Source organism: Calidris pugnax, unplaced genomic scaffold, assembly GCF_001431845.1.
Source record: "Calidris pugnax isolate Ruff unplaced genomic scaffold, ASM143184v1 scaffold219, whole genome shotgun sequence".
Classification (NCBI taxonomy): Eukaryota; Metazoa; Chordata; class Aves; order Charadriiformes; family Scolopacidae; genus Calidris; species Calidris pugnax.
In genome coordinates, this window is record NW_015094507.1 from 16,911,131 (window position 1) to 16,938,152 (window position 27,022).

The window sequence follows — 27,022 nt, forward strand, 5'->3', positions numbered from 1 at the left end:
GCCCGCGCTCCCGAGTAGGAGGAAGAGGAGGAGGAGGAGGAGGGATGGCGGCGGCGGCCGATCTGCGGTTCCGCCTGGCGGAGCCGCTGCAGCTGGTGGCGCGCAGGAACGAGAAGAGCAGCGCGGAGCTGAGCCGGTTCCTGGCGAAGCAGGTGAGCGGCGGCCGGGGAGGGGGGGGTGTCACGGGGCTCGGCGGCGGCCTCCGGGTCCGTCCTCTCCCCCCCTCTCTCTCCGTCCCCCTCCGGGTGGGTCTCGCAGGGCCCGCCGTGGAGGGGAGGGGACGCACGGTGCTGCCTTCTCCCCCCGCGCCGCCATCTCCTGCCGGCAGCTTTTGTCTGCCGCCCGGCCACCCCCCGGCCTCCTCCCGCCCGGCGGGGGCAGCTCTCTCCGCTCCCTCTGTCACCCGCTCCGTCTGTGGGCGCTTGGTGGGGTTTCTGCCCCTCCCCGCCCCTTGGGGGGTCGTGCGGGGGGAGCCCCGTGAGGCGGGTCCTCTCCGGTCCCCTGGGACCCCTCCTGTTGCGCTTCCTGAGGGGGCGGTTTTGCCCTTTGAGTATCTTCCACGTCCCTTAAGGTGACTCTGAAAGCGCTATAGGGAGGGATGGCATGTTGTCAGCGAGCACCGCCACAGTTATCTACTGCCTTAACTTCAGCATCTTACCCTGATGCTATATTTGCATGTCGTCTTTAATTGCCTGAAGCCAGCATAGAATCATAGAATCGTCTAGGTTAGAAGCATGTGTGGGGGAAAAAGACAGAGGGCTGGATTTTTCTGGGGTTTGCTTCTTTTTTTGTTTTAATCACAGTGATGCTGGAAACACGTTCCCGTTTTCACCAGTTTCGTGCTTTGACAGCCTTAACTGTGAAACACACACCTGCCTTCTAGGAGAGCTGAGGTCTAGCTCGTTCCCGTCTCTGAAATACTTGAAGACATGTTAATAACAGGATATCAATACATCAGATTTCATATTATTAATACTTTCCATTATAGGGGTTTCAAAAGCTCTAAGTTGTGTACACACTTCGGGGCTTAAAATCCATATTTCTGTTTGAGTGTCTAGGAAACGTCCCAGTTGCTTAAAGATTAAAAGTCTAAATCATCATTTTTTATTTTTTCTTTTCAGAATATTGGCTTTCAGTCTGAATTAACTGTCTCTTGGTTATGGTTGGGGAAGGCTTTCACAGTCATAGTCAAGGTTCCGTTGGTAGACAGATGGCTTTTTCTTCTGTCACTACAAATCATAGGATCAAAATATAATTAAAAGGAATATATATTCTTGCATTGGAGAGTTGATGTGAATTGGTGAGAAGCAGTGATGAAGAGCTACTGTTCAAGAGAAATAGCTAGCTGAGAGAGAGAGGTGGGGATGATGCGGGAACATGAAGTAGCAGACAGATGGAGCGGTGAACCCCAAGTGAGTCACCAAAATCAGAGACTGGGAAAGAGACTGTGCCCTTTCCCTTCTGGCGACTGTTTTGAGATATACTTTGGGTTTAAAAGTCTTGCTCTGTGGAAATTATTAGAGTGATTATGTACAGAGAGTCTGGAACAGCACATTAATGAATAATGACACGGTTTTTTTTGAAAACTGAATTGCTATTTCCAAGCTTGGAAGCTACAGATCTAGGAGTATGTTAGGCTTATCCTCCTGTTAAACAACCACTGGCATGAGTAATTGTACCTGATTTCTGATAAGTTGCTTCATTTCTAACTTAGGAAGCACGTGTTCTGGAAATCTAGAGCTCTCTTTGCTCTGCAGCTTCACTCTGTCTTTCTGGTGATTTCTTCAGTGTTCCAGAACGGAATGGAATTTGCCCACAACTAAGTAAGGAACAGTCTTTTGAAAGTCATAGTAAGGCACTTTATGTAGTGATGGAAGATCTGTTCCCTGCGCATCAGTATGTCATAGGAATAGAACTTTTTCTTTAAAATATATGTATACCTTTAACTCTGCAAAGGTACAGCAAATGTCTGTGTTCTCAATGAGGAAAATGGGATTAAAAGCTCCTAAACAAGTCTTTGTTTCTTGCCTTTCTGTTTTTTGGATAATTTAAGCAAACAATGTCTTCCTGTGTAGAATTCCAAATGCAGATTTTGTGCAAATGCTTGTATTTCGGCTCCCTGTGATGGTGTAATTCCAGTAGAGAGGTTCATCAATGTGAAGGCTAAAATACTAGTTGGAACGGAACCTTAATATAAAAATGCTCTTTTCTGCCCTTCGCATCCACCAATGTGTATATATGGAAAGATACAAATACATGAATAAATGTCCTTTTTGGATATTTTCTCTATTTAGTCTATGGAACCATCTTAAGTGATCTGGAGATCTCGAGGACACCATTCTGGATCTCCTGTTCTACTCTGTTGCTGTTTTAGCATGGCATCTTTCATTTTTCTATGTAGGAGTGAAAATTGTTTTAATAATAACTCCAAGCTCTTATTTATAGTCTTAGTGTTTGATGTTGAAAAGTGCCTTTACTCCTTTTTTTTTGTTAATAAATGTAGGGAAAAAGGGGTGACCTAGGTGTCCCAAATTCATCTAGCTTCTCATTGGCTGTCAGAAAAACGTCCTGATGTCCTGGCAATTAAGGCAGACTGGTTTTTTCCAAAAATATCGTTTCAGCTTTTTATTTGAAAGATTAATTAGGCTTCACATCATGTAGCATTATAAATAAAGGATGTTGCACTTTTGCTTCCATCCCGGAGCATATTCTCATCTCCTTCTGCTTCTAGTTTTTGAAGAGCTGTGATTTTTTTGGGAGACAGTACGTTAATAAATACATTGATACGAAGTCAAAGAGAGAATTCTCACTATCCTTGAAGGAGTGGTCTGTCCAACTCTATCAAATAACCATGTGCTGGAGGAGATGTAGGAAGTTCTAGTTTGTTCTCCAGGTAGTTGAAGTTATCTTATACTCTTTGTGAGACTGCATGTCCTCCTGCCTCTTTACAGTGTGTTTGTTTTTTTTTTCTTGAAGTATGTGGGCTATAAGAAGAGCACAGGCTCACGTGGCTTAACCTGAAAGGAGGGTGTAGAGAGGTGGGGGTCAGTCTCTTCTCCCAAGTAACAGGCGACAGGACGAGGAAATGGCCTCAAGTTCCACCAGGGGAGGTTTAGGATGAATATTAAGAAAATTTTTTACACGGAAAGGGTTATTAAGCATTGGAATGGGCTGCCCAGGGAAGGGATTGAGGCACCATCCCTGGAGGCATTTAAAAGACGGGTTGACATAGTGCTTAGTGACATGGTTTAGTGATGGCTTTTTATCAAAGTTAAGTTGATGGTTGGACTAGATGATCTTAAAGGTCTCTTCCAACCTCGACAATTCTATGATTCTATGTTTTGCTCTATCTTACTGAACTGGACAGCTGCCAAAAAAAGCGGTCCTGCTCAGCTTTCTTTTTGCCTGTTCCCAAGGCCAACCCACACCTTTCTGCTTCTTCTCTTACCCTGAACCTAATGAGTGTGCTGATGTGGAAAATCCGTTCAGCTTTCCCACCCAGTGGAAGACTGTGGAAGAAGGATTAAATTGGATCATCTTGCCAAACTGATTGCTGCACAGTCACACAAGGACAGAGCTAATGTGTGAGGGAACGGAGCCAAGAACATGTGTTTCTGTGTTGGAGGGGAAGAAGGATTTTCCACGTATGGCTCTTACACTCTCCCACCCTTGAGAACTATCCCATTATCACATCTATGCATGGTCTAACAATCTGTGGAGCCCCCTACAAGCCACGATCAGAAGTGTGGCTTTCACATGGGCCCAGATTGTTCCTTGCTGTGATCCTTTCTCTTAATAATCTTGGATTTTGGATTAAGCCAGTTCTTAACAAAGATTTCTGTACCTTGTGAGCATCGAGTAAGCATGCTGTGCAGGCTGGGAAGGAGGTGTGCAAGATGATGCTAGAGAAGCAACTGGGATCATGTTTGACTCCAGGTCTCACTCCTGGCTGTCCTTCTATTTAATGTCTCTTTCATTAATAATACACAATGTGTGTATTTATTTTATATTTGGAGGAACAGTCTTTTGTGATGCTTTATAAAGCAGCTGTTGGCTGTTTGCAGGCACAGATTTACTATCCCAGATTTGAACACTAGAATTAAACACTTTCAGATCAGGTGCCCTTTACTATTGATTCAGAAAGGGTATTTCACAAAACCACCTTTAGTTAAAAAAACCCTCTGACAGTATTCTTCTTTTCCATACAATTCTTAAATTAGACTCTGAAAAACTCTGTAATCAAACAGACGGTCTCTTTGTAGAACGAGAATGTTGCCTCTGTGATTTTTGAACAGTTTTATATGTCCTAAGGGTACTACACACAATGATTAAAAAACCACTTGCTCTCAGAAAATTGCCGATGGAATGGATTTGTTGTACAGTAGTCACGTAACTACCAAATTTTACTGATTCAACCACGTTGTTTATTTACTATTTTACTGTTAATTGTTCCTTTTATTTGATATTGAAAGCTCTGGTTAAGAAATTAAGCACCCTGTTGTGCTTTGTTTGAGTAGCCAAAGATGTAATTGATTTGGAAACAGAAGGTACTCTTTTTTTTTTTTTTTTAAATTGGAATTTGTCTCCAATTTTTTTGAGCCATGCTGCCTTTGAACAGCTTGTCAATCATTTTGCCATTCCAAATCTGATCCCTTGTGTTGAATAGTGTCTTGCTTGCTCTGTGATGAATGCAGACCTTCAGCTCCATTTTTAAATTTTTGATTTTTTAATTTTTGACACTGCTCTGCTAGATGAGAGAAGGATAAACTTATATCACGTTTTGTAAAAATAAACATGGAACATAGAAGAAACTGCTTGCAATTAATGTGGTAGTTTTGATGTTTGTAGTGTATATGCTACAGTTTTCCTGATTTCTTAGGTGCTGTTAAGAAATGAATGTCTTTTCAAATTTGAAAGCAAAGCCAAGGAACTTGAACAGATATATATTCAAGAAGTATGTTGACAGTGGTACAACTTTAGGAGGTCATAAACAACTGGTAGGAGATCAAAACCAACTTTGCACTCTGTAAGAGCAAAACCATCCCACCTGCAGGCCCAGAAGCAGGTTTTATCCCAGTAACAAAAAGTCTAGGGGAGGCAGAAATTGGCTGCACATATTGCTAAAAATGAAAGATTACCAAAATCGCAGGATGTTTTTTGTAGGAGTTTAGTAAGTACTTGTTTTGTTTGGAAAGCTGCCTTGCCTGGTTGTATTTACGACTGTTTGCAAAGAAAGATAAAACTGTCTTGATGGCATAAGGGAGGGGAGAGTGGGGCGTCAAAGTTAAGAGCAAAATCACTACAGTGCAAATTCATAACCCTGATTTTTCACAAATCAAAATCACTTATGTTGCGGTGTATGCTAAACTTCATGGAAGGGGAGAGACGCTTGGATAATAACATATGCTTGAATTTCTCTGGTCTTTGAGCTGAAGACGCAGAAATGGGTTGCAGTTTTTCAGTAATGAAGTTATGAAGGTTGGGAGGGATGTAAGGGAGAGTGTGTTCGGGAGGGGGGTTATATAAAATTAAGAAAAAAATAAATCTCAGTTTCCAAACTGTACATGCTGCTTCTTGGCCAGAGCATTCGTTGCTCACTGTAATTGCTATCAGAAACATGGAAACAAGGCTACGATCATGATTGATGGAATGCTGCTTTTTTGAAAAGACATAGTGGACGTGATGCAACTCAAACCCTTTCTAAGAACTTGAATTCTTAAATGTTTTGTAGGTCTCATGAGACCAAGCTGTTGAGATCGGTGGGAATTCTACTAACAATGATGTATTAGTAGTTATAACATTTTTCCAATTTTTTTTTTCTAAAGCATATTAAAAATAATTTGCTTTGTCTTTCAGCTGTAAAATATGATTTAGGATTTGGGGTCCTTTTTTGTAACTCTATTTAGTAGATCATTCTGCATATCGCTCATTCTGTTCCCCATTTTCTCTTAAATATGGCTAGTTGTGTGAAGTAAGTACTTTTTTGAAAGATTTGTTGCTGTAAAATTTGCTGTGAATCCTGCGTGAATAGTTCTGAAGTTAAAAGTCCAAATCATTTCCCATTTAACCCGTTCTTTCTTTCTATTCCTCTAGATCTGGACTCAGCAGGATCGGCAATGCATCCTCGATACTTTAGCACAATTATTACTGGATAAAGAATGTACTCTATTGATTGGGCGTCAAGTTCGGCCAATCTTGTTGGATTTGTTGGAAAGAAATGCAGAAGCCATTAAAGCTGGTGGCCAAATCAACCATGATCGGCATGAAAGGCTGTGTGTAGCAATGAGCAAGCTGGTTGCTGACCACCCTGATGTTTTGCCGTGAGTAATAGAATGTCTTTTTGTGCAACATTTGAACATTTTGAGTACGTGCTTGTCAGTCTTCACTGGTGGTGAGAGGTGGTGGTACAGTTTGGATTGTCTCTCACAATAACAGAAGTGGTTTGAATTGAAAGAATGATTTAGAACATATTTTGATTTAGAGTCTTAAACGCAGCTTATTTAAATTGCGTTGTAAGATGTAACGTGATTTTCATCTTAATGATCCAGGCAAAAGAAAAACAGCTGGCATGAAAATTGCTCACAACCAAAATCTCTGCATTTAAGATTAGACTTGTAGCCAGCAGAATATAAAGTCAAATGAATAGGGATCAGCATTACTTTTTCAGTAAACGACTAATCAAAGAGATTTCACTAAAGGCATTAATGTTTCCCCTTGATAATTAAGTAATGATTTCTAATAAGGTAAAACATCTGTTCTCAGCTGATTGCTGAAGTGGTTGTTTTTCCCAAGTGTGAACAAAGTTAAATATAGGCCTTAATTCTCAGTGTAGAGTCAATTACTGTCTCAGGACCTCTGCCTGATGTATTTATTACTGGCTGTTTTCCTTTCTTCTGGTTTAGATGTCTGTGTTCCATCTCTTTCTCTCTCTCTTTATTCTGAAGATTTGCTTTAAGATATTTCAAGAATACATGGCCAGTTTTCCAGAGGCTTTTCCTGGAGAGCTCAGATGCAAACACAGTCCGGTACGGGCGCAGACGAATGAAGTTACGGGACCTCATGGAGGCAGCCTATAGATTTTTACAAAAGGAGCAATCAGTTTTCCGGGAATTATGGGACTGGAGTGTGTGTATTCCACTTCTGAGAAGTCATGACACTTTAGTCCGTTGGTAAGTTAAACCCCCCGGATCTTCTCTATTGAAAAGAGGTATCTGTATCTTGAATTGTATTTAGCAATGTTCACATGCAAGTAGCAAAATAATACCATAAAAATCTGTACTGATGGTGTTTGTACTTGTCCTTCTTACCTGATCTTTTGAAAGCTGTAGTGATCTATCACTGAGAGAAACCTAGGCTACCTCTTAGTCATGCTTAAAGCTGTGGTCTGGAAAAATCTTTTCAAATAACTTTAGTTTACCTGCGTTGGATTCATGGGAGATGGTGAATTTATCACTTCACCTCTACTGTAAGCCTGTTGGTGTATTGCATGTGTTCCAGCATGTTATCCTAGAAAAAAAAGTAGAGATCAATATTGTCTCGCTTCAATCTAGGTTGCAATGATATATTATACTATTCTGCTTTGATACGTTATTAAAGAGTTGGGTTTTTTCTATTGCTTATACATAGATATCTCAGTCCCTGTAAAGCTTGGCTTATTTAAGCTACACTTCCTAACTGGCCTTGTTGCAGACTTTACGTGTAGTTTTGGGTCAGATGTTTTATGTTAGGTGTCTGCTTGCAGGGCTTCAGCCTAGTTGTGTGATCTACCTTGTTTATGTCTGTAGTAGTATCGATAGTGCCTTTTATTTATTTAAGAAAAGGTCTTTAATAGTCTTCATTTTTTTTAAAAACATAAATCCAGAATTATGTCAGTAGCATGTAATTTTAAAAGAAGATGTATAATTTAAGATGGGCATGAACAAGAGTGTTGTCAAATCTACCAGCCGTTTATGAAGCTCTTCAGGATGACATACACTTAGGTAGTCTTAAAAAAAAGAAATAGAATTTCTAATTCATTGATTGAAATTGGTTTACCGGGTGTTCATCTAATAATATTAAGTGAATGGTGTGACTTTTAAATTTTGTCCTGAACCAATCTTTACCTGGCAACTCTTCCTCACCTCCTAAGCTTATTGAAAGCTTTGTTCTTGTATGGTAAGAACAGTGGTATAATAACTGAAAAGTATTTTATGGTTTGTATTAAGTGTCCTTTCGTTGCATGACAGCTTTATGTACTAATTAAGTCAGGACTTGGGAGTTGTTGGCTTCTTTTGGCACTGAATCTTGAGTTCTTTATGTTAGGGTTATTTTAGAAATAGCATGAGATAAAAAGCAATTTTGAAAGGGAAATGTTAAGAGGAGAATAAAAAATCAGGCAAAGAAAACCTGATTTTCATTGTCTTATATGTTTACCTTCATTTATTTGGGAAAGTGCTCTCCTTTACTGTATTTATATATAGTAAATCATAGAACTCTATTCAGTTCTTCAGAGAAAGGTTAGCTAGTCGGTGAATAAATGACAAAGTATGCCATGATAGGAGTGCTTTTCTCAGTTCTGAGAGATTTCTCTAATCTTAAGGAATGTTAAGCATAGCACTAAAATAATTTCTATGAAGAAGGTTTTCTCCATGTTTTTCCAAACTTGGTATTTTGATTTACAATTGACAGTTGTCAAACTAAATTTCTAAAGACTATGTTTTACCATATTTTGTTCTAAATATAATTTTTAGGTATACTTCAAACTGTCTTGCTCTGGTTACATGCATGAATGATGAGCATAAATTATCTTTCCTGAAGAAGATATTTAATCCTGAGGAGCTGATACATTTCAGGATAAAGTAAGAACTTTTAAAATCTTGAACACGCTTTGCTTTTGTTGATGGCTTTCAGTTGAGTTAATAAACATGGATTTCACAGGCTGCTAGAAGAATCTCAGCTGCAGAATGTGGAACAAGCCCTTGTTTTGGCCAATCCAGACTCCTCATTTTGGCAAAAGGAGAAAGAGCTGCAGTATACACAAGGACATATTGTATCGGGCGACCTCTCCGCAAATGTAGTCGCTGTATGTGGTATTGTGCTTCCTAGACTACAGCTGGTTTCTGAAGAGCAGGTATGAAACCCAGGGTTAATCTGTGCCTCTTAAATTTATTTTTTTAATTTATTTTTAGAATCTCTAGATGCAGTCAACTGACTATTTCCTGCTTAAAAGGTACTGAGATCCTACGGGTAACATGTGTATCTTCAGCTTTCTTGATATGTGCTAGTGTGGCATAATATAGACACTGCAGAGAAACTGTAGTGGAATGAAGCAGTGAAGGTGTAATAGCACTGTTACATTTTATCTTCATGTAGTGGTTCTTACGAACATATTACAAAAGAATATTCAGCCTTACATAGTATCTCCAGTCCGAGTTAGGGTGATATTCCATAGCTGAGTAAAGCCAGGATCCGGCCCAGTTGTTCTTGCCTACATGAAGTAGTTTTTTGTGCTATAGAGACCCCTTGTAAACAGCCTTTCTCCAAACATATTCTTAGTTCTTCTCTTAAAACAAAAAGAGACAAGGCTGCTGCTTATGCTTCTAGAAGGCAGAAAAAGGCAGAAGGAGGTGAGCAAGAACTTACTTTCTCCACTTGAGTGAAGCGTAATGCAGAATACGGTACCTTATAGTTTTAGGAAGTTCATCGAGGGGCATAAACATTTTTGAGTGAACAATATTTAACCGTTTTCTCTTGAGATGCTGTTCATCTTGAGCTGTTCAGGTTCTTTTTAGCTGCAGCCAGTATTCTTGACTGTTTTTCTCATTTAGGTACAGTTTTAGCTCTTAGCTGAGTATTTCTGTTAAATTTTGCGACACTGATCTACAAATCAGTGGGCTACAAAGATGATGAGGGGCCTAGAACATCTCTCTTATGAGGAGAGGCTGAGGGACTTGGGTCTTTTTAGTCTGGAGAAGAGAAGACTGAGGGGGGGATCTGATCAAAACCTATAAATAATTAAAGGATGGGTGTCAGGAGAATGGGGTCAGTCTTTTTTCAGTGGTGCCCAGTGACAGGACAAGAGGTAGCAGCCACAAACTTGAACATAAGAAGTTCCATCTAAATATGAGGAGGACTTTTGACTTTGAGGATGGCAGAGCCCTGGAAGAGGCTGCCCAGAGAGGTGGTGGAGTCTCCTTCTCTGGAGACATTCCAAACCCACCTGGACACATTCCTGTGGGACCTGCTTTGGGAGGGGGCGTTGGACTAGATCTCCAGAGGTCCCTTCCAACCCCTTATCATTCTGTGATTCTGTAAGTAAAGGAGAGTGGTAGTCCTCATTCATTTCTACGTCCAGAATTTCTTGAATAGTGGAAGTAAGGAAAGAGCAATTTCCTCCCATATTCTCCCTCTTCCCCCAACTCCTCTACTTGAATTTGCTGTATTCTAGCTTTTTTAAAATAGGTTTGAGGGTCTGGTTTGAAATTCACTGCAGCAGGGGAAGCTGTAGAGATGTTTAAGGAGATCCTTACTCCTGTGCTGGTGGTGGTGCTGTTGCAGCTGTGGTGAAGACAGGCTGTGCTATAAACTGGATTGCTGAAAGGATAGGGAGGAGACAACTTCCCCAAAGGCATGCTTTTATTTTTTAAATAGCTACTGATCTGGTACACAGTGTAGTTCCAGTTATGCAGGGCAGGTTCCAGTTGCAGCTGAGGAGGTCTGATGGAGAGGTAGGAGGAAACTGTGAGGGAAAACAGGTATTCTTTTAAAAACTAGCATTGTTACCAGAGATGTCCATGAAACTATATGTGAAAAGAAGATCAAACTTAAATAAAAGATACTTCTTTTGGTGTTGTATGTACTCTGATTTCTTTTCTCTGCATCCTTTGGGAGGAAAGCACTAATTTTTGTGCTATATACTGATGTAACTGATATATAAGTGACTGTAGGATAGTAAAAATCCTTGACATTGATTAATTACCATTAAATAACCTGCATTCATTGAACTTTGAATAAGATAAAAATGTTACTGAATTTACCTTTTTTTTTTTTTTTGCCATGCACTGAATTTTATGATTTTATGCTTTGGCCTGTACAGAAAGAAGTAAATACAACAGTTAATATTCATAGTTGCATCATCTGAATCTAATAAATACAACAGTTAATATTCATCATCATCTGAATCTAACAGCTGTTCGATTTGTTCTGTGATTTGGAACCATTCTGATGACTTAATTTCACTTATATTGCAAATTGTATTTGATTGACATGTGTTATGATTGAATAGTTACTATGCCTGTACTTAGTGTGAACTCCCTTTGGGAACAAATTGTACATACACTTTATTAAGTGTTTCACCTATAATAGATTTTTGATGACATCTATTTTAATATCTGTCATTAAATACAGCTTTATAATCCTTTATTTTATTTGGTATGTGTTGACAGATCTGCAAGCCAAAATTTTCTAGTTGTCAAACTCACTTTCCTAATTGTTCTGTGTTGTACAACCTGTAAAAAAAAAAAAAGTAACAATTCCAGTGTAGTAACTTAAATTTTATGTTTGAACAGGAAAATAACACCAGCCACTTTGTTTTGGTTGAATCTGCCTTCACAAATCTTCAAAACCTTGCTATTGCTGTAGCATATCAGCGCCCTGTTTTATTAGAAGGACCAATAGGATGTGGCAAAACTTCTTTAATCGAATATTTAGCAGCTGTTACAGGAAGAGCAAAGCCTCCTCATATTTTGAAAGTCCAGCTTGGAGATCAAACTGATAGCAAGGTAACTGATGAAGTTGTTTTATTGTTGGATGATCAGGCATAATTTTTACTTAAATCATGGATTTAATGTTCTAATGAGATAATGTTTAACTTTCCACAGCCACCAACTTTGTCATATAGGTCTTACTATTGATGAGAATAAATAAATGTGCAGAAAAATCACAGTTAAGCTTCAGTAGGTTTTAAATTTTGTGTGTAATTTTGCTGTATCTGTTTCATTCAACTTATGTTTTATGAGGATTTTTTTCTGTGTGGAAGGGCCCTGTTATTTTTTTTATAATTAAAGGTTTTTTTATTTGTAACGGAAAAAAAATATTCTAAAATTATATAAGCTGGTGACAAAGGCTGTATGGATACTTTTATTTCGTTTTAAGTAGCTAATGTCAGTTTAATCTGATCCCAGGTTTTTGTGGTAAAGGTGAGATGAAGTAAGATCTTTATTGATGTTGAGGACACTTGCACTTAGATAATAATGATCGAGCTCAACCTTTAGAGATAAAACCACAGGTGAAGATAATTTCACATTCTTCTGGTTTTGCATATGTAATTTCTGAGCTTGAATTGATTTATCTTGTTTGGCTCAATTTATATGTAGTTTTCAAAGATGGTTAATATCTACCAGAACTGCTATCTGAAGGTTTTGTTAGCATGTGTGAGTGCCACGTGCTGTTCTTTACTTGCATAGAACAGCTGATTTCACCATCTCACAACTGTTCCCCACAACAGTGTCTTTTCATATAGATGAGTAACACCACCATATTAAGAAAAAGTGATCAAGTTCAAGGTACAAAATATGTAGTAATAAAACCAGTAACTTAGTTATTTAAGGAATGCTTAAATGTGGAAGTTACAACTTTATGAAGAAGCAACACTTGACTGGTTTTGTACCTTTGAATAACTTGCTTTATAATTCCTCTTGCTAGCTTAGTCACAGGCTCTTCAAAAATGTAATACAAAGTTCAGTGCAACCCTAGACAGTTTTTTATATTCTACTGTTGATTGATTGTTAATTATGGTGGCACAGGTCTGTAAATTCACTTCCAATTACCTGGTTCATTTTAATTACTATGTTTCCGTTAGATTATTACATATGTGGAGGGTTGTACCTTTTTTCTTTCTTAATTAAAAAAAAGTATAATGCTGGGCACAGATTACCAGATGAATTGTTTAGTAATGTGGAAGCTGAATAAGTGTTACTTCTGTACCAACTTGGGTCATTTTTGTCAGTTTATACTCTGAGATTTTAAGGGATGTATTGAACAGTTCCCTAATTTACTGATTGTCTCTGTGGTAGACGCTGCTCGGTATGTATCGTTGTACAGACGTACCAGGGGAGTTTGTCTGGCAACCTGGGACCTTGACACAAGCTGTTACCAAAGGTCATTGGATACTTCTGGAGGATATTGATTATGCTCCTCTGGATGTGGTACGTAGCTTCATGTTTGCTGTAACATACTGGCCGTAAACGCGCCCATACTACTGATTTTTAGAGTCTAACCACCATGAGTTCTGCAGCAGCATGCTGAAAATACTGCCTCTTTAAAAGGGGTTAGAAAGAATTAATCTGTTTGTCTTCATCCACATATTACCATGCCACGTTAGTTTTTGTCATTGTTTTAGAGTAGTTGTGACACTGTCACTGACGCCAAATTTCACTGCAGATTTGAATTGACATTGATAGTGAGCTATGTGTCTTTTAAATCATGTTTTAATATTTGAAAACAAATGTGGCCCCAAACACCACAGAATATTGTCACTGTATTAGAGTGGTGCTGTTAATAAGATTATTTTTTTTAAGTGTGGTGGTGTGTGTCTTTTTGGTTTTATTCTTTTTTCTTACACATTTCTTACCTCTGGCTTGAATATTAAAAATGTGTTGTTACATGAAGCACTGTAGGTTTTAACAGATCTCCTGTTTTCAGCTCCAGAACAACTAGTTAGACTGTCATCCCTCCCTTTTGAAGTTTTGGCTGCTGAAAGCATGTCTTCTGCAAGAACGCTGTCATAGAGATGTTTTGCTGTTTAGGCGTGCTGGACGTTCTGCAGATAGCTGTTTTCTTTCATATCTGATCTGTAAAGCATCCTTTGCGTGGCTGAATAACCTGACAGCTTGTTTATTGAGTTCTAGGCTTCTGAAATTCAAGGAATTTATAAGAAAGCCAAGAAATACTGCTTGTGTATACTAGACAGTTTTTCACTGCCAGAGGGTCATGTGCTGATTTTGCTTCTGTGGACTCAGCTCATTGCACTCATCATAAGCACGCCCTGAGTAGTATCCTGCATTCATGTCTCCCTTCTTCAGGTCCTCCCTGCAGGCATCTTGCCTCCTTTCTTCATATCAAAGTCTCCATCCTTGCCTCCCTTTGTGCTGAGGGATCGTTGTGGTCCTACCTCCCTTTTTTTACTTCCACCATTATTACAGTCCTTCTGCATGGAAGGATAGATTCTTTAAAGAGATACCAAATTCTCCTGGGGATAGCAGGGCATACACCAAAATTTGTTGATGTTTGAGAATGGTGTGTTTGAGAAGCAGATCATCTTTGTTCAGGCAGATAAAGAAAATAAGGCTTTTGATCCGAAAGTGTCTAAGAATTCATTTGACAATTCAAAATAAATAGTTTTGATTTGCAGTGTAAAAACTGTCATTTCCATTCTCTTATCATTAAATCTGGATGCTGAAGAAAGAAGATAGCTAAACATTACACCTGTGACTTCCACTGCTGATTAAAATTATGGGGAACTCTTCAATTCCTGTTAGCATCACATGGAAGTGCAATCCGTGGGATGGCAGTTGCTGGCAATGCAGTGGCCCTCGGTGGAAGTGCTCTAGCATCTCAAGTGTGAAATGAGTGTGGATGGGTATGCTGTCTGTTACAGCAATTTATAAATTGTCTTTTCTTTTCCAGATCTCTATGCTGCTTCCTCTTCTGGAAAAAAAAGAGTTGCTGATTCCTGGTCGTGGTGACTGTTTAAAAGTAGCATCGGGATTCCAGTTTTTTGCAACCAGGAGGTAGGCTTGTAAGGTTGAATGAGGTTAAGAGCATGGATACCTGATTTTTAATTCAAAGAGAGGAAGTGCAATGTACTTGGGCTGGAGTATTTTAGCAATTTCCAATTAACAGGCAATAGAAGCCGTATAAGTTGTGAAAGGAATATTTTCCCCTTAAGAGCAGCCTTATATTACTACTGGGTGAAACCAGTCTTCGTACAGAAAGGTCACTTCACCAAGGCTGAAGGGATAAAACCTACCAGGGAGGACCCTACAAAATGAACTCCTCAGTAAAACAAAATGCCTCTCTCAGCAATTACTGTGTGAAGCAGATTTATGATTGATATTCACAAGGTATTTTCACTTCAAAGACTTTAACAAATTTAACAAATTTTCTTGCATTTGTCTTCCTTCCATAAATTTGTTCTTTTTTTTTATTATTATTTTTTATTTATCTGATCTGTTTTTTCTGGAATTGAGTCTTTCGGATTCAACTCTCTTTTGGTGGCCTCATTTCATAAGATTTTCTTCTGTGTATTGGGTCCACAATTTGTATACCAGCAAATTATAGTTTCCATTGGGCTAATTAGAGGAGATTCTGTAAGTCAGTTGCGGTTTCCAGCTGTGGAACACTACTTTTAAAAATAAACAAAAAATCGCCAGATAACAAAAAACAAACCACAAGCTCAATATCTAATGCTTTTACGTGCAAGGCTATTCCTACAGTGGGCATAACATGTGGCTGCATAGTTATTTGTGCAGTAAAAAAAAATCCAAACTAACCCCAAAACCAGAACAAATATATATGATGGAAAGGAATGTGAGCCTGAAGAATGAAGAAAAAAGATTGGGAACAAGGACTGGAGATGCTTTTTCTGCATCTCTGCAATAGAGCACAGATCCTTTAGGATCTGTGGAAGGTATTTCCCAGACCGTTTCTGTCAGGCTCCTCTCTTTACAAAGGTTTCTGTACGTTGTTTCTGATAGACTTATTGTCAGCTGTCTTTCTGCAGGTGTCCCTAAGGAGATTTTGCAATACAGGGGATAAACACTGTGATAACAGATAATTTGAAAAGCAGAGATAGGCGAGGCAGGGTATGTGACAGTACAGTGACAAACAGTGGGTGATCTATGCACGCACATTGTGCTGTAGCAGCAGTATGTAACATGTTCTTTGATGCACAGGAACGCACTGAAAATGTTGAATTCTTCTGCAACACACAATACACTGTGTTTCTTCATGTTGTTTTGATTTAGGATATTCAGTTGTGGTGGAGGTTGGTACAGGCAGCAAAGCAGCCACGCTGCTCTTTTGGACAAATATTGGACCAAAATACATCTGGATAACATGAGCAAAGGAGAGCTCAAGGAGGTATTGTGTTACTCTATTGTGGCATGTGAATAATTGTTTCACTTAGGGCATCATAAATGTTTTTCAGTAATAATTTGTAATAATATTTTTATCTCCAAGTTCCACAATACACCCTTATCATTTCAGGCTTATCCTGCTGATTTTGAAGTAAATGGGCAGTTTGTCAGGAAAATTTGAAGTGAATTGGACAAAGATTGCTGGAACTTGCCATACCAAGCACAAGTTTTGCTTTGAATGGGTCTAAGAATCCAATTACTTTGCCATTTTGTAGCCCACAGATATATAAAAACAGAGAGAAAAAGAAAAAAAGAAAAAAAAAAAGGAAAAATTTGGCTTACTCCAATTCTGAGGTCTAAGCTTTGAGGTTAAAAGTAGTTGATCAGTTATCAAATGCAAATAACTGTCTCTATTTTTGTTAGCATCTCTAGGGAATGTTTGGTTTATGTGGTCCTCCAAAAACTTAAAGGAGCCCAGGGCTAAAATGATAATAGAATTCTCTAGAGATTTTCCTTGTGATGCAGAGCTCAGAATAGGACCTGATTTTTAAAAGAGCCTTGCTTAAGGGAAAAGGGGCTGAATAATTTTGAGCAGAAGAGAAGAGAAAAGTTCTGAGTTTTCTAGAATGAGGAAGATAAATTTTTTGATACAATTTATTGTATCAAAATTGTGATACAATTTATTTATTATACTCCTTGGAACTCGTTCAGCAGCCAGCAGTTATGGGTGACCTTAAATATCTGTGTGTTTTTCCATTTTGTTATTTGTTCAGCTAATTGTTAGGAAGGGAACAAGAGCAGCACTTACTTCACACTTGCAGATGTTGTTGGAGGGGAAGCAAGTAGATGCTGGGGGAGGCGTCTGCTGATAGTTTGCTGGAGATACACACACTTGTGTGTTGTAGCTGCTTCTACTATAAATAGATCCACGTGGGCAGGAATTCTAGGAAACTCACTGTTGTAGCAGTGAAAAAGGCTATGTGGCCAAACTGATGTCAAAAATGACCTCCAGAAAAGGCCGATATTCAAGTAAAGCCTGTCTGTTAAAACCTTAAGAAAAAAGGAAGCTTCAGTGCTAAATGTGTCACTTACCACTAGGTTCTTTCTGTTCTTTTTTGTAGCTTTGTAGCTCAAGTCACAAAAATATAAAAATCAAAAACTGTGTAAGGTTCTGAAGTAGTAGAAGAAGAGACAGTGGTAGAAAACACCCACTTACTTGTCTTGAAAATAGACTCGTTCTTCTGGTTAATCTTAAAAGTCAGTTTGGCAGGGTAGTATTCTTGGCCTGTATCTGTGAAAAGCTAATTTTGGGAAGCAATAATTTTGGTTGTCAAGCTTTAGTGGAGGGAATTGAACTGAAAGGAAATTGCAGAAGGAAAGTTATCCCCTTAGTGTGTCTTTGTCACCACAGGGAATAGACAACCTGAATACTCAAAAAAAATAGTCATTAAAAGAAGGACAGGAGGTAAGAACTTTTGTTATCAGTTGTAAAGCTATATGATCATGATTTGAGTATAGATAGGGTTGAATGTAGCTTTTGCTCTTCCTGTTAGTATTTGAGCAAATGCATTAAATGAATTGGAGTAGAGTTGACTTGGTAAAATTCACTTTTGGTATCCAAATTGATATCATACAAATCACAATGACTTTTATTTTCTTCTGATGAGGGATTCCAAGTGGGTCGCTTTGTGGAGCTTGCTAGCTTGAGTATCTATTGAACTGTATCCCATTATAATTTGTGGGGTTGGTGACATCCTTCTGATGCTAAAGATTTTTAAATTTTTTTTTCTTTTTTTTCAGGTTCTTCAAAGGAGATACCCCAACCTTGCTCTTGTAACTGATCACTTGCTAGACATTTACATTCACCTTGCAGGAGATAAGTATCAGGCATCAGAAAACAGTGCTTCTGGCTCCAGGCACATACCAGAAGATTCATCAGAGTCAAGATCTGAAAATAAGAAACCAAATCTGGAAGGACGAGAGCTATCTCTAAGGTTGTCTTTTCTTATATGTTTATTAGAAGGAAATTTAGTTAGCTAGCTGCACAATTAGAAGTGTTTATCTTTGTTGTTTTTCTTACTTTTAAAAAAAATAATTCTAATTAAACTGGAATTTCATAAAAACTGGGAAAATCCATTTTTCATTACAACATAATGATTAATATAGCTTTTAAAAAATCTCAATCTGAATTATTTAAGACTTCCTAATTGTTATAATTAGTTTTGTTGTTTTTTTTGAGGAAAAAGCATAGGTTTTGCCATATGTATTACTGAATTGGTATCAAGCTGTATGGATTACTTCTCAATTAATTTTAATACAAAATATCAGTTCTAGTTAAGAACTGTTGACTAAAGTGTACTGTGTAAGTAGATAATGCTTTAAGCAATTGTATATATTTGCTTATTTAGATAATTTTAACAGATTAATATTAGCAGATGACTGAAAATAACCAGATCTGTAGTGTACTATTAATTTCAGAATTGTTATGATGAAATGCAGCTTGATGTTCAATTATTTCTTCCTCTTATACCAAATGTCAATTTTACTCATGGATTTTCTGGAACTAGTAGTGGTTTGTGAAGTAGTTAATACTAGGTATGGGTAGTACCTAATATTTTTGTGAAGAATGAAAGAATGCCACTAATTTTAGAACAGCAGTTGTTTTTCTAGAATTGAATGTTTCGTTTTCTTGCCTTTTGGAAGATTTTGTTGTTGATAAGGAACCAGTATCTTGGAAAAATAGGTGTGTTTTACCTTTCTGCATGAAAAACTTGCTGCTTTTCATTTTTTCATAAGTACTTTATGGTTTAATGGAGCATGTGTTATATATTTCTAAGCAAGATATCTGAAAGCAACACTGTTGGTCTTTATGTGCTCAGCTGTTCTTTAGATTTAGTATCCTATTTGTGTTATCTGTGTACAACTTACACAACTAAATGTGCAATTGCCAGAAGCCAAAATAATCACTTAAGCTGAACATGAAAGAAGGTGCTCTGTTTTTTGCTTTGACTTTTACCAAATCGTTTGCTCTCTCTTTTTAGGGACTTGCTGAATTGGTGCAGCAGGATTGCTTACAACTTCGACAGCAATTCTTCAGCCACAGCCGTGAATATTTTTCAGGAGGTGCGGTAAGACTTGATCCGGAAATTACTTGCCCAAATTCTAGTATTGTCTCACAAACCTTAAAATACTCTGTTTGGAAATGTGAGATGGAAATCCACGTTTAGCTTTATCTGAAGCAGTTGGACTGTAGTTGAAATGTTTGTGGTTCATCAATCGGAGGCTTTCCTTACTACTTGGAAAATGGTTTGCAGTAATGTGCTGAATGCCAGTCCAGACTTAATACTGTCATGCAAGCAGCATGCTGCAACGAAATTTTAACTGGTATGAGCTAGGAGTATGACTGAGAGTAAAAGTTTTAAGGTCTTTCCTTTTTCTTGTAATGTGAGGCTTCTTTCCTATGCATCATTTCACATTCCAGGGTTGGAATTTTTCAAGTGTACATCAGTCAGAGGTAGTTTTATGATGTGAGATCTTACAACATTGTTTCCTTCTCTGTTTTGGTCCACTCATCTAAAATAGCTTTTGTAACTGGACATTGAAAGGTTTTTACTTTGAGAAGAAACTGACTACACTAGAGAGTTTATAAGTTCTTATTACACCCTGTGGACAGTGAAATAATTTCATTTACCGTGGCTGGATTGGACTCAGGGTCATGTAAGATGATACTTGTCAGTTCATATCACACAAAATTTGTGTTGAAGAGGCTGGTTTATTTTCCCCTTGACAGGCATTGGACTGTTTCACAGCTATGCTGTCCAACCAAGGGAGCAGACAGAAAATGGCACAAGTTATTGGAAGTAAACTAAACATTTCCAAGAAAAAGGTATGTTGAGCTATAATTAATATCATGTTTATTGGTAATATTCTAAAACTTGCAGTCTTTCTAGTGATTAATTTAAATGTGTTCTGCTGTTTTTCTTAAAAATAATGCCACTCTCTTTCTTCCAAATGCTGGTTTGTTTTTTTTTTTTATTCTCTCTGTACTATCCCGGGATCTCCATTTTTCTCCTGGTTTTTTTTCAGCTGCATTTTTTTTCTCTGAAGGTTCCAGCGTGAACCTGTTTCAGAGCAGATTGCAAACAGCCTCATCATGCAAAAGAATGATCACACAGCTGAAACAGCACAGTTGCCTAAGCGCATGATACTGCTAGATGCACAGAATAGTAAATAATGTGGTTTTTCTTTGGTCGTTACAATGAATTTTAATCACTCACATGACGAGATCAGAGAGAAACATAATCTTCCTTACTACTTGTTCTGTAATCATCGATTCCAAAATCAAGTACCTCTCTAGAGGCTAGTAACTCTCTATATATTAATAGTGTGTGATATAAATGGCTGAGTTAAACTAAATCATGACTTTGTCAGCTGTTTCTGACTATAGTAGTTTGATTGCAAAGAAAATTCCCTCTTTTGTTACTTCAAGATGGAAAAACTTGCCAGCTGGATGGACAGATGGATCCCTGAGACTTCTCTGGATTTTTCTGTTTGTCCTCTTTCTTTTACATTATTTCAATACAGGAATGTATTATGCTTTACCAATGGCAAAATATCTTTGTTTACACAGAAGTATTCACCAATTTTTTTGGTGGGAGGTAGTTTTTTTTTATTATTAGTTAAGATAACTGATTCCAGGTTCAAGTATATGTAATTGAACTAATATGGAAGTAGATGAGGTAGACATATAATGGTATAGACCCATTATCTGGTTATTAAATGGAAAGACGTTTGTATGGACAATAACACTTTTGAGGTGTTTCAGCGATAAGTGTGTAAAACCTGCAAAATGTAAAATCTTATAATGAAAAATTAGCTTGCTGCAAAGTAATACCAGTAGCATACCATGGGTGTTATTAGTGTGATGTTGTAGGCAACATTAGTATTGGATATGTTGATGCTTTCTTCACAGGTGGAGTTCTTTTGTGAACTCTATAAACCAGAAATTCTGATACGGGAACAAGAAGTCGCTGTTGGAAGAGTGCATCTCATGAGGAAACAAACCCAGGCTCTCACTGTACAAAGGTAGAATATCTTGTAGTTCCCATGTGACTTGAAATATTTTGTGGTGGAATAGAATAGATTGAAAGTCATGGGATTAAAAAAATGCTAATTGGATATTATCACTCTAAAGGAGGGAATGTGATAAGTTTTCTCTTGTGACTTGAGCTTTTCCTTGTGCGCCTTTAAGGCTGTCTGCATCACGCTTCTGCCAGCCAAAGCATGGAGCTTTTCAGCTTCTTTTGAACTAGAGTTTCTTCAAAGCAATGTGGATCCGCAGCTGTTATAATAAGATTTTGATGAATCTATCTTTGTAAAGAGAGATTTTTGTAGTATGTAACACTAACTCCACTGGCCAGGAAGTTCTTTGGAAACCCTGAATGTCTAGGTTATATATTGAAAAATAAGTATCTTATAAGGTTTTCTTGGAATGAGATTTTCCAAACCTATATAAAATATTGAAATAATTAGAAAAAAAAAAAAAGATCTTAAATTCAACTGCTCCTAAAAAAAAAAGTAAAATTGAAATGAACTACTTGATAGATCTTGGGTTTGAGTTGCTTCCTTTGTTTTTTCAGATCAAAACAAACCTTTGCTGCCACACGGCCATCTGCAGTATTGATTGAACAGCTTGCAGTCTGTGTTGACAAAGGAGAACCTGTGCTTTTGGTTGGTGAAACAGGAACTGGCAAAACCTCAACTGTCCAGTACCTTGCTCATATTACAGGTAAATAAAAGCATGGAGACTGTAACTTACATGAAGACGATTTGAAAAACAACAAACAAACAAACCAACCCCATAAGTTGATGGTGCTTTCTATTTCTGTTTCAAGGACACCATTTGAGGGTTATCAACATGAACCAACAAAGTGACACGGCAGATCTGTTAGGGGGGTGAGTCACTGAGTACTCTTCAGTCTGTTCTCGGGTAACAAATTGGCAGTATCAGAACAAGCTTCTAACACAAGTATAGTTGTGTCCTCAAAAAATTGGTTTTAGACACCTATCTTTCATAGTAGCATAAATGTCTTAAGAAACACGTTTGCATGCAGAAATCGTACTGTCCATGCAGAAGAACAGGCAGTTTCAGTGAATTCTGTGCACATTTGTGTGTCATGAAGTCATTTAAAAAGGCAACCCAATGTCTCTTTAAAAATGGCTAAGCTGTTCAATATTAATACGGTATATTATTCACTGGATGTACTGGTTGGTGACAGTAAAAGTATTTTACTTATCAGGATGGTCCTGTCTTTATAAAATTACCTCATAAGGTGCATTTAAATATATGCAATTTTACTTCACTCAGTAGTTGAGTAAAAAACTATGGAAGCCAGGGTTCCTTCATGCACAATGTTTTTGTTTCAGTAACAGTTTTTTTTAGTTCACAGATGCTAGTTCCTGTGTCACAAATAAGTAATTACTCTTTTGTTTCTCTTCAGTTACAAGCCTGTGGATAACAAGCTGATCTGGCTTCCTCTGCGAGAGTCTTTTGAAGAACTCTTCTCTCAGACATTTTCTAGAAAGAAAAACCAGACGTTTCTGGGACACATTCAGACCTGCTACAGGCAGAAACGCTGGCACGATCTGCTAAAACTAATGCAGCATATTCATAAATCTGCTATTAATAAGGAAGCAAAAGAAAATGCAGCTGGTGAGAATTCAGAGTGATCAAACGTGCATCAGTGGTGGTGAACCATTGCAGGGAGTAGATAGAGTGCTGATTTTTTTGTTTGTTGATTTTAGGTTTTGTGGTGTGTTGGTTTTGTTTGGTTTGGGTTTTTTTCCCATCCCTCTATCACTTTCTTCTGTTTTTGAAAAACACAATCTCTGTCTACAAGATGACATTCAGAATACTGTTCGAATAGGTTTTTTTTCTTTCTAATTCATCACTGTTGTTAGCCCTGTCTGACAGAGTAAAGGTTTACTTGTCTGACTTAGGGTGCCCTTGGCATCTAATCTCCACTCAGCACTTAATTGTTTGCTGTGTTGGTGAGCAGTCCTGGTTTTTTGTGTGGCAGTCTTCCATATGAATTCATTCATACTTTCTTTCAGTCCAGGAACCTCATTAGATGTCACAAATGTATCCTATTTTAAAAACAAAGCGAAACACAACAACAGAACCCCCCAAGCCCCTAGATTGCTCTGTTAGGGTAATAATGACTTTAAGAGCTTGCTGGTGACTTTGGATTCACTCTTAGTGATGCTAACTTGCCTAGTTCTTGACTTCGATTCACTGCGATTTTGCCTCCAAATAAACATTTTTCTTGCTTTATACTTCACAACCCAGGAGATGCTGGAATGAATAGCAAATTATCTGTACCCATATGTCAATAGTGTTAAGCTAAATTAAAAAAAAAAAAAAAAAAAAAAAAAAAAAAAAAAAAACAAAAAAAGAAACCAAAAAACAAACCACAACAAATCAGCAAAATCTAATATTTTTTTTTTAATTCATGAGACGTCATCTGTAGAACTTCAATGCGTTCATTGTTCAGCTGAGCTTATGCTTGTATCTCTATGCTTGAAACAGCTTGATTAAAATACTGTTGCTAAACATTTTTGTGCTATTGTTCTGATGGTACAAACTTTAATTTGTTTTGCTTATAGGCTCACCACTGAAGGAAAAGTGGGAGGCGTTTGGTCTGAAACTGAATCATGCTCATCAACAGATGAAAATGACAGAAAATGCTCTTCTCTTTGCATTTGTTGAGGTATTTAGAGATTTGCATTTTGATGCTAGGAAGAATAAGGAAGAGCTTTTAAAAGACTTTGCAAACAGTATTATATAAATACCTTCCTGGCAAGTATCTTGCTGTGAAGTTGAACTTGTTCCATCATAATTCTGAAATGAAGTGTGGTGCTGCAAGGAGGTGGTGGTTAGATGGGGGTGGAAGAATCTTTTGTGATAACATGTTATCTTAGTGCTGTATAATAGGAATTAGGACTGGAATGGTAAAAGAATATCAGCAGTATGTTGTAACATCTTTTCAGGTGCATGACAGTAGAAAATATATCTTGCCCAATCTCCAGTAGGCCATGCTCCTGCCTGAGGATTCCTGTGAAGCAATTAATATTAAGAATCTATGCTGTTTATCTAGAAGTTATTTTTTTTTTTTTTTTTTTAATGTTTCAAACCCATGGTATAGTATTCTAATGGCATGAAGTGTGATTAGGGGAAACTATGATATATGGTTTATGCGTGTTTATTTCTTGTCACCCTGCTAGTCTGACTATATTGCCTCAAATTTTATGTAAAGTGTGTAAAATGTTGTCCAGTCCTCTTTCTAAAAAATGACTATAGAAGTAGTTGGAGAACCTTTGACTTAATTATAGTTTTAATTAATAAGTTCTGGTTCCCTGAAGAACAAGAATAATTGAGGAACCAGTAATACTGCCTCTGTCTTTGGATTTCTTTAGATTAACTGCCTTTATTCTCATGGTGTCAGCAAAGTTTATGCACCACGGAGATGGATATCACTGACAGGCAGCTTTGCACAACAAGAGAGCTTAATTCTGTTTTATCTCAGCCAGTTTAAATGGGAGCTGATAATGGTGATAACTGTCTTTCTTCTGTGACTTGCCAAGTAATTGCTGTTATTGAAGAGAGCAGTAAAACTGCTTTTGCTGTAAAAGGTCTGGAATTGCTATTTGTCTAAGCAACCCATAGACAGCAAAACAAGCATTTCCAGCATACAGATGGTTTGGTTCTTATACCACGGCTGTTGACATGATTAACAAATTGATCTTATTTTTAGGGTACTCTGGCACAAGCAGTAAAAAAAGGAGAGTGGATTTTATTGGATGAGATTAACTTGGCTGCAGCAGAGACTTTAGAGTGCCTGAGTGGTTTACTGGAAGGATCATCTGGGTCACTGGTATTACTAGACAGAGGAGACACAGGTACCATTTCTGTGTTTGCTTATGCTATATCTTGCTATCCAGTTAGTTGAATTCCCTATCCTATAATGGCTCAAGACAAAAATCACTGTCTGCTTCTTCCTTTACCCCGTTTTTATTGCTGAGCATGATGTTATATAGTAGGGAATATGGCTTTGGCCAGTTTGGTTCAGCTGTCCCAACAGTGTCCCCTCAATTTTTGCTCACCCCCAGCTAAGTCACTGGGGGAGGGAGGGCAGAGTGAGAATTGCCAGCACAATTCAGCAATAGCCAAAATGATGTGTTTTCAACAGCACCACAGAGGCTGCTGTGAAGAAAGTTAACTCCATCCCAGTCAGACCCAGTACACATCTAAAAGTTAAAAATGCAATTCCTGAATCTTGTTTTCTGGAGCTACAGGTAGAGACAAATGTTGCATGAATTTCCTAGGCTGGGTTTTCTTCCTGGCTGAGGGAAGCACTGCTTATTGTTCTGAAAGGAGTTCCAAGTTTAGGGCTTATATAATTTTGGAAATTTTTTGTGGTGTTAAAATATCCTGCTAAACACAAATAAAAGTCAGGGTTTCACTTGCCTGTGGTTGTTTTAAAGATGCTGACATACTTCTGATGAAATCATGTGGGGTTATTCTCTGAAAACTTTTCACCCTGGCATTTTAAGAAAATGTAGTAGAGGAAAAGAGAAACTGCCTTAGAGGAAATATACCTTATTTAACATAATAAGTGTCCTAGTTTAGCATTAATCGTATGTCTCTTTGTTTTCCTTTAGAGCCTCTTGTCCGTCACCCTGATTTTCGCTTGTTTGCATGCATGAATCCAGCTACAGATGTTGGAAAGAGAAATCTTCCTCCAGGAATAAGAAACAGGTAGGAAATAATGATTTTGTGACAAAATGCTATTATTTTTTTTTCAGAGTTTAACTAGCTTCACAGATTGACCCAGTGAAGAATGCCTTATTTGAAGCCTGACGATATAAGTCTGAACTCAAATTAACTTCCTGTGAGAGGTGCTTTCCACATCACGGTGAAGGTTTTTCATGAAATAGCATCAGGAAAATACTTCTGTAAAGTTGCTGAGCATGAACAAACAGTCTAGGAGTAGTGTAGAGCGTTGTCACTGGGGACAGGGGAAAGATTATTCTTTGCAATTAAGCTGTCGGTGCCTGGGAATGCTACTGCAGCAGTTTATGTTCCTGGTGGGTATAATAAAGGCAAGTGCTTTGTGTCTGTTTAGCAGCCTTTCTCTTGATAACTCAGAAGTGTTGATGATCCTTGCAAAAAGCTGTATATCCAGCTTGTTTCCTCAGAAGGAAGGTGGTTTGCATGGGTGGAACAGATGTATGATGTTTGACATACTTGATGTGTGATCTTCAAACGTTTAAGCTGTGGCCACTAAGTTGGAGTTTTGGCAAATCTGTTCTTCTGTAATACCTGTTCCTGAACGCAAAGATCTTCTGCTTGTATTTAATGTAGTTTCCCTCCTGAATGCCAGAAGTCGTGCGTGTCATCCCTTACCAGGTTCATAGAAACTGTAGAGATGCACTTACTGTGTGTAACCAGTTGTTTGCAGCTATTAGTGGCAAAGTAAGGTTTTATTGCTATTAGCTTTCCTGGCTTAGTAGTGAAAGAAAAGAAAGTGAGGAGACTTCAGCTTGCTAAGTTTAAATTAACTTAAATTTGCATTTGTCAAAAATATCCATACCTCTGAAGTTAATGGTATTGCTCAGCTGTGTTGGGTTTGCTGTGGTGTGTCCCGAGTTATTATTTGCAGTTGTAATGCGTGGTATAGAAGGGCTGCAGGCTCATATTCAACACCTGATGCAAATATACTGGACTAACTAACGGTTAGAAAATATGCTCATTAACTAGAGCTGCCAGTATAGCATACTAAATGTGAAACACTGTGTTATGTCTTTAAAGATACTCAGTACTTCACTGAGTACATGTTTTGCTGCTA

General features: G+C 37.9%; 1 protein-coding gene across 1 annotated transcript in view; it reads left to right on the top strand.

The window, feature by feature from the left end:
* Nucleotides 1–35: 35 nt before the first annotated feature.
* MDN1 (midasin AAA ATPase 1) overlaps nucleotides 36–27,022 on the top strand; it is a 92,645-nt gene continuing 65,658 nt past the window's right edge. Inside the window, exons 1-19 of the mRNA XM_014964580.1 lie at nucleotides 36–152; nucleotides 6,094–6,320; nucleotides 6,945–7,169; nucleotides 8,730–8,837; nucleotides 8,917–9,109; nucleotides 11,547–11,759; nucleotides 13,053–13,184; nucleotides 14,665–14,768; nucleotides 16,005–16,119; nucleotides 17,916–18,109; nucleotides 19,157–19,238; nucleotides 19,906–20,001; nucleotides 21,088–21,200; nucleotides 21,755–21,903; nucleotides 22,010–22,070; nucleotides 22,616–22,827; nucleotides 23,781–23,884; nucleotides 24,929–25,073; nucleotides 25,836–25,932. Of these exons, the coding sequence (XP_014820066.1) occupies nucleotides 45–152; nucleotides 6,094–6,320; nucleotides 6,945–7,169; nucleotides 8,730–8,837; nucleotides 8,917–9,109; nucleotides 11,547–11,759; nucleotides 13,053–13,184; nucleotides 14,665–14,768; nucleotides 16,005–16,119; nucleotides 17,916–18,109; nucleotides 19,157–19,238; nucleotides 19,906–20,001; nucleotides 21,088–21,200; nucleotides 21,755–21,903; nucleotides 22,010–22,070; nucleotides 22,616–22,827; nucleotides 23,781–23,884; nucleotides 24,929–25,073; nucleotides 25,836–25,932 (2,678 nt within the window). The 5' untranslated portion in view covers nucleotides 36–44. The remainder of the gene's footprint in view (nucleotides 153–6,093; nucleotides 6,321–6,944; nucleotides 7,170–8,729; nucleotides 8,838–8,916; nucleotides 9,110–11,546; nucleotides 11,760–13,052; nucleotides 13,185–14,664; nucleotides 14,769–16,004; nucleotides 16,120–17,915; nucleotides 18,110–19,156; nucleotides 19,239–19,905; nucleotides 20,002–21,087; nucleotides 21,201–21,754; nucleotides 21,904–22,009; nucleotides 22,071–22,615; nucleotides 22,828–23,780; nucleotides 23,885–24,928; nucleotides 25,074–25,835; nucleotides 25,933–27,022) is intronic.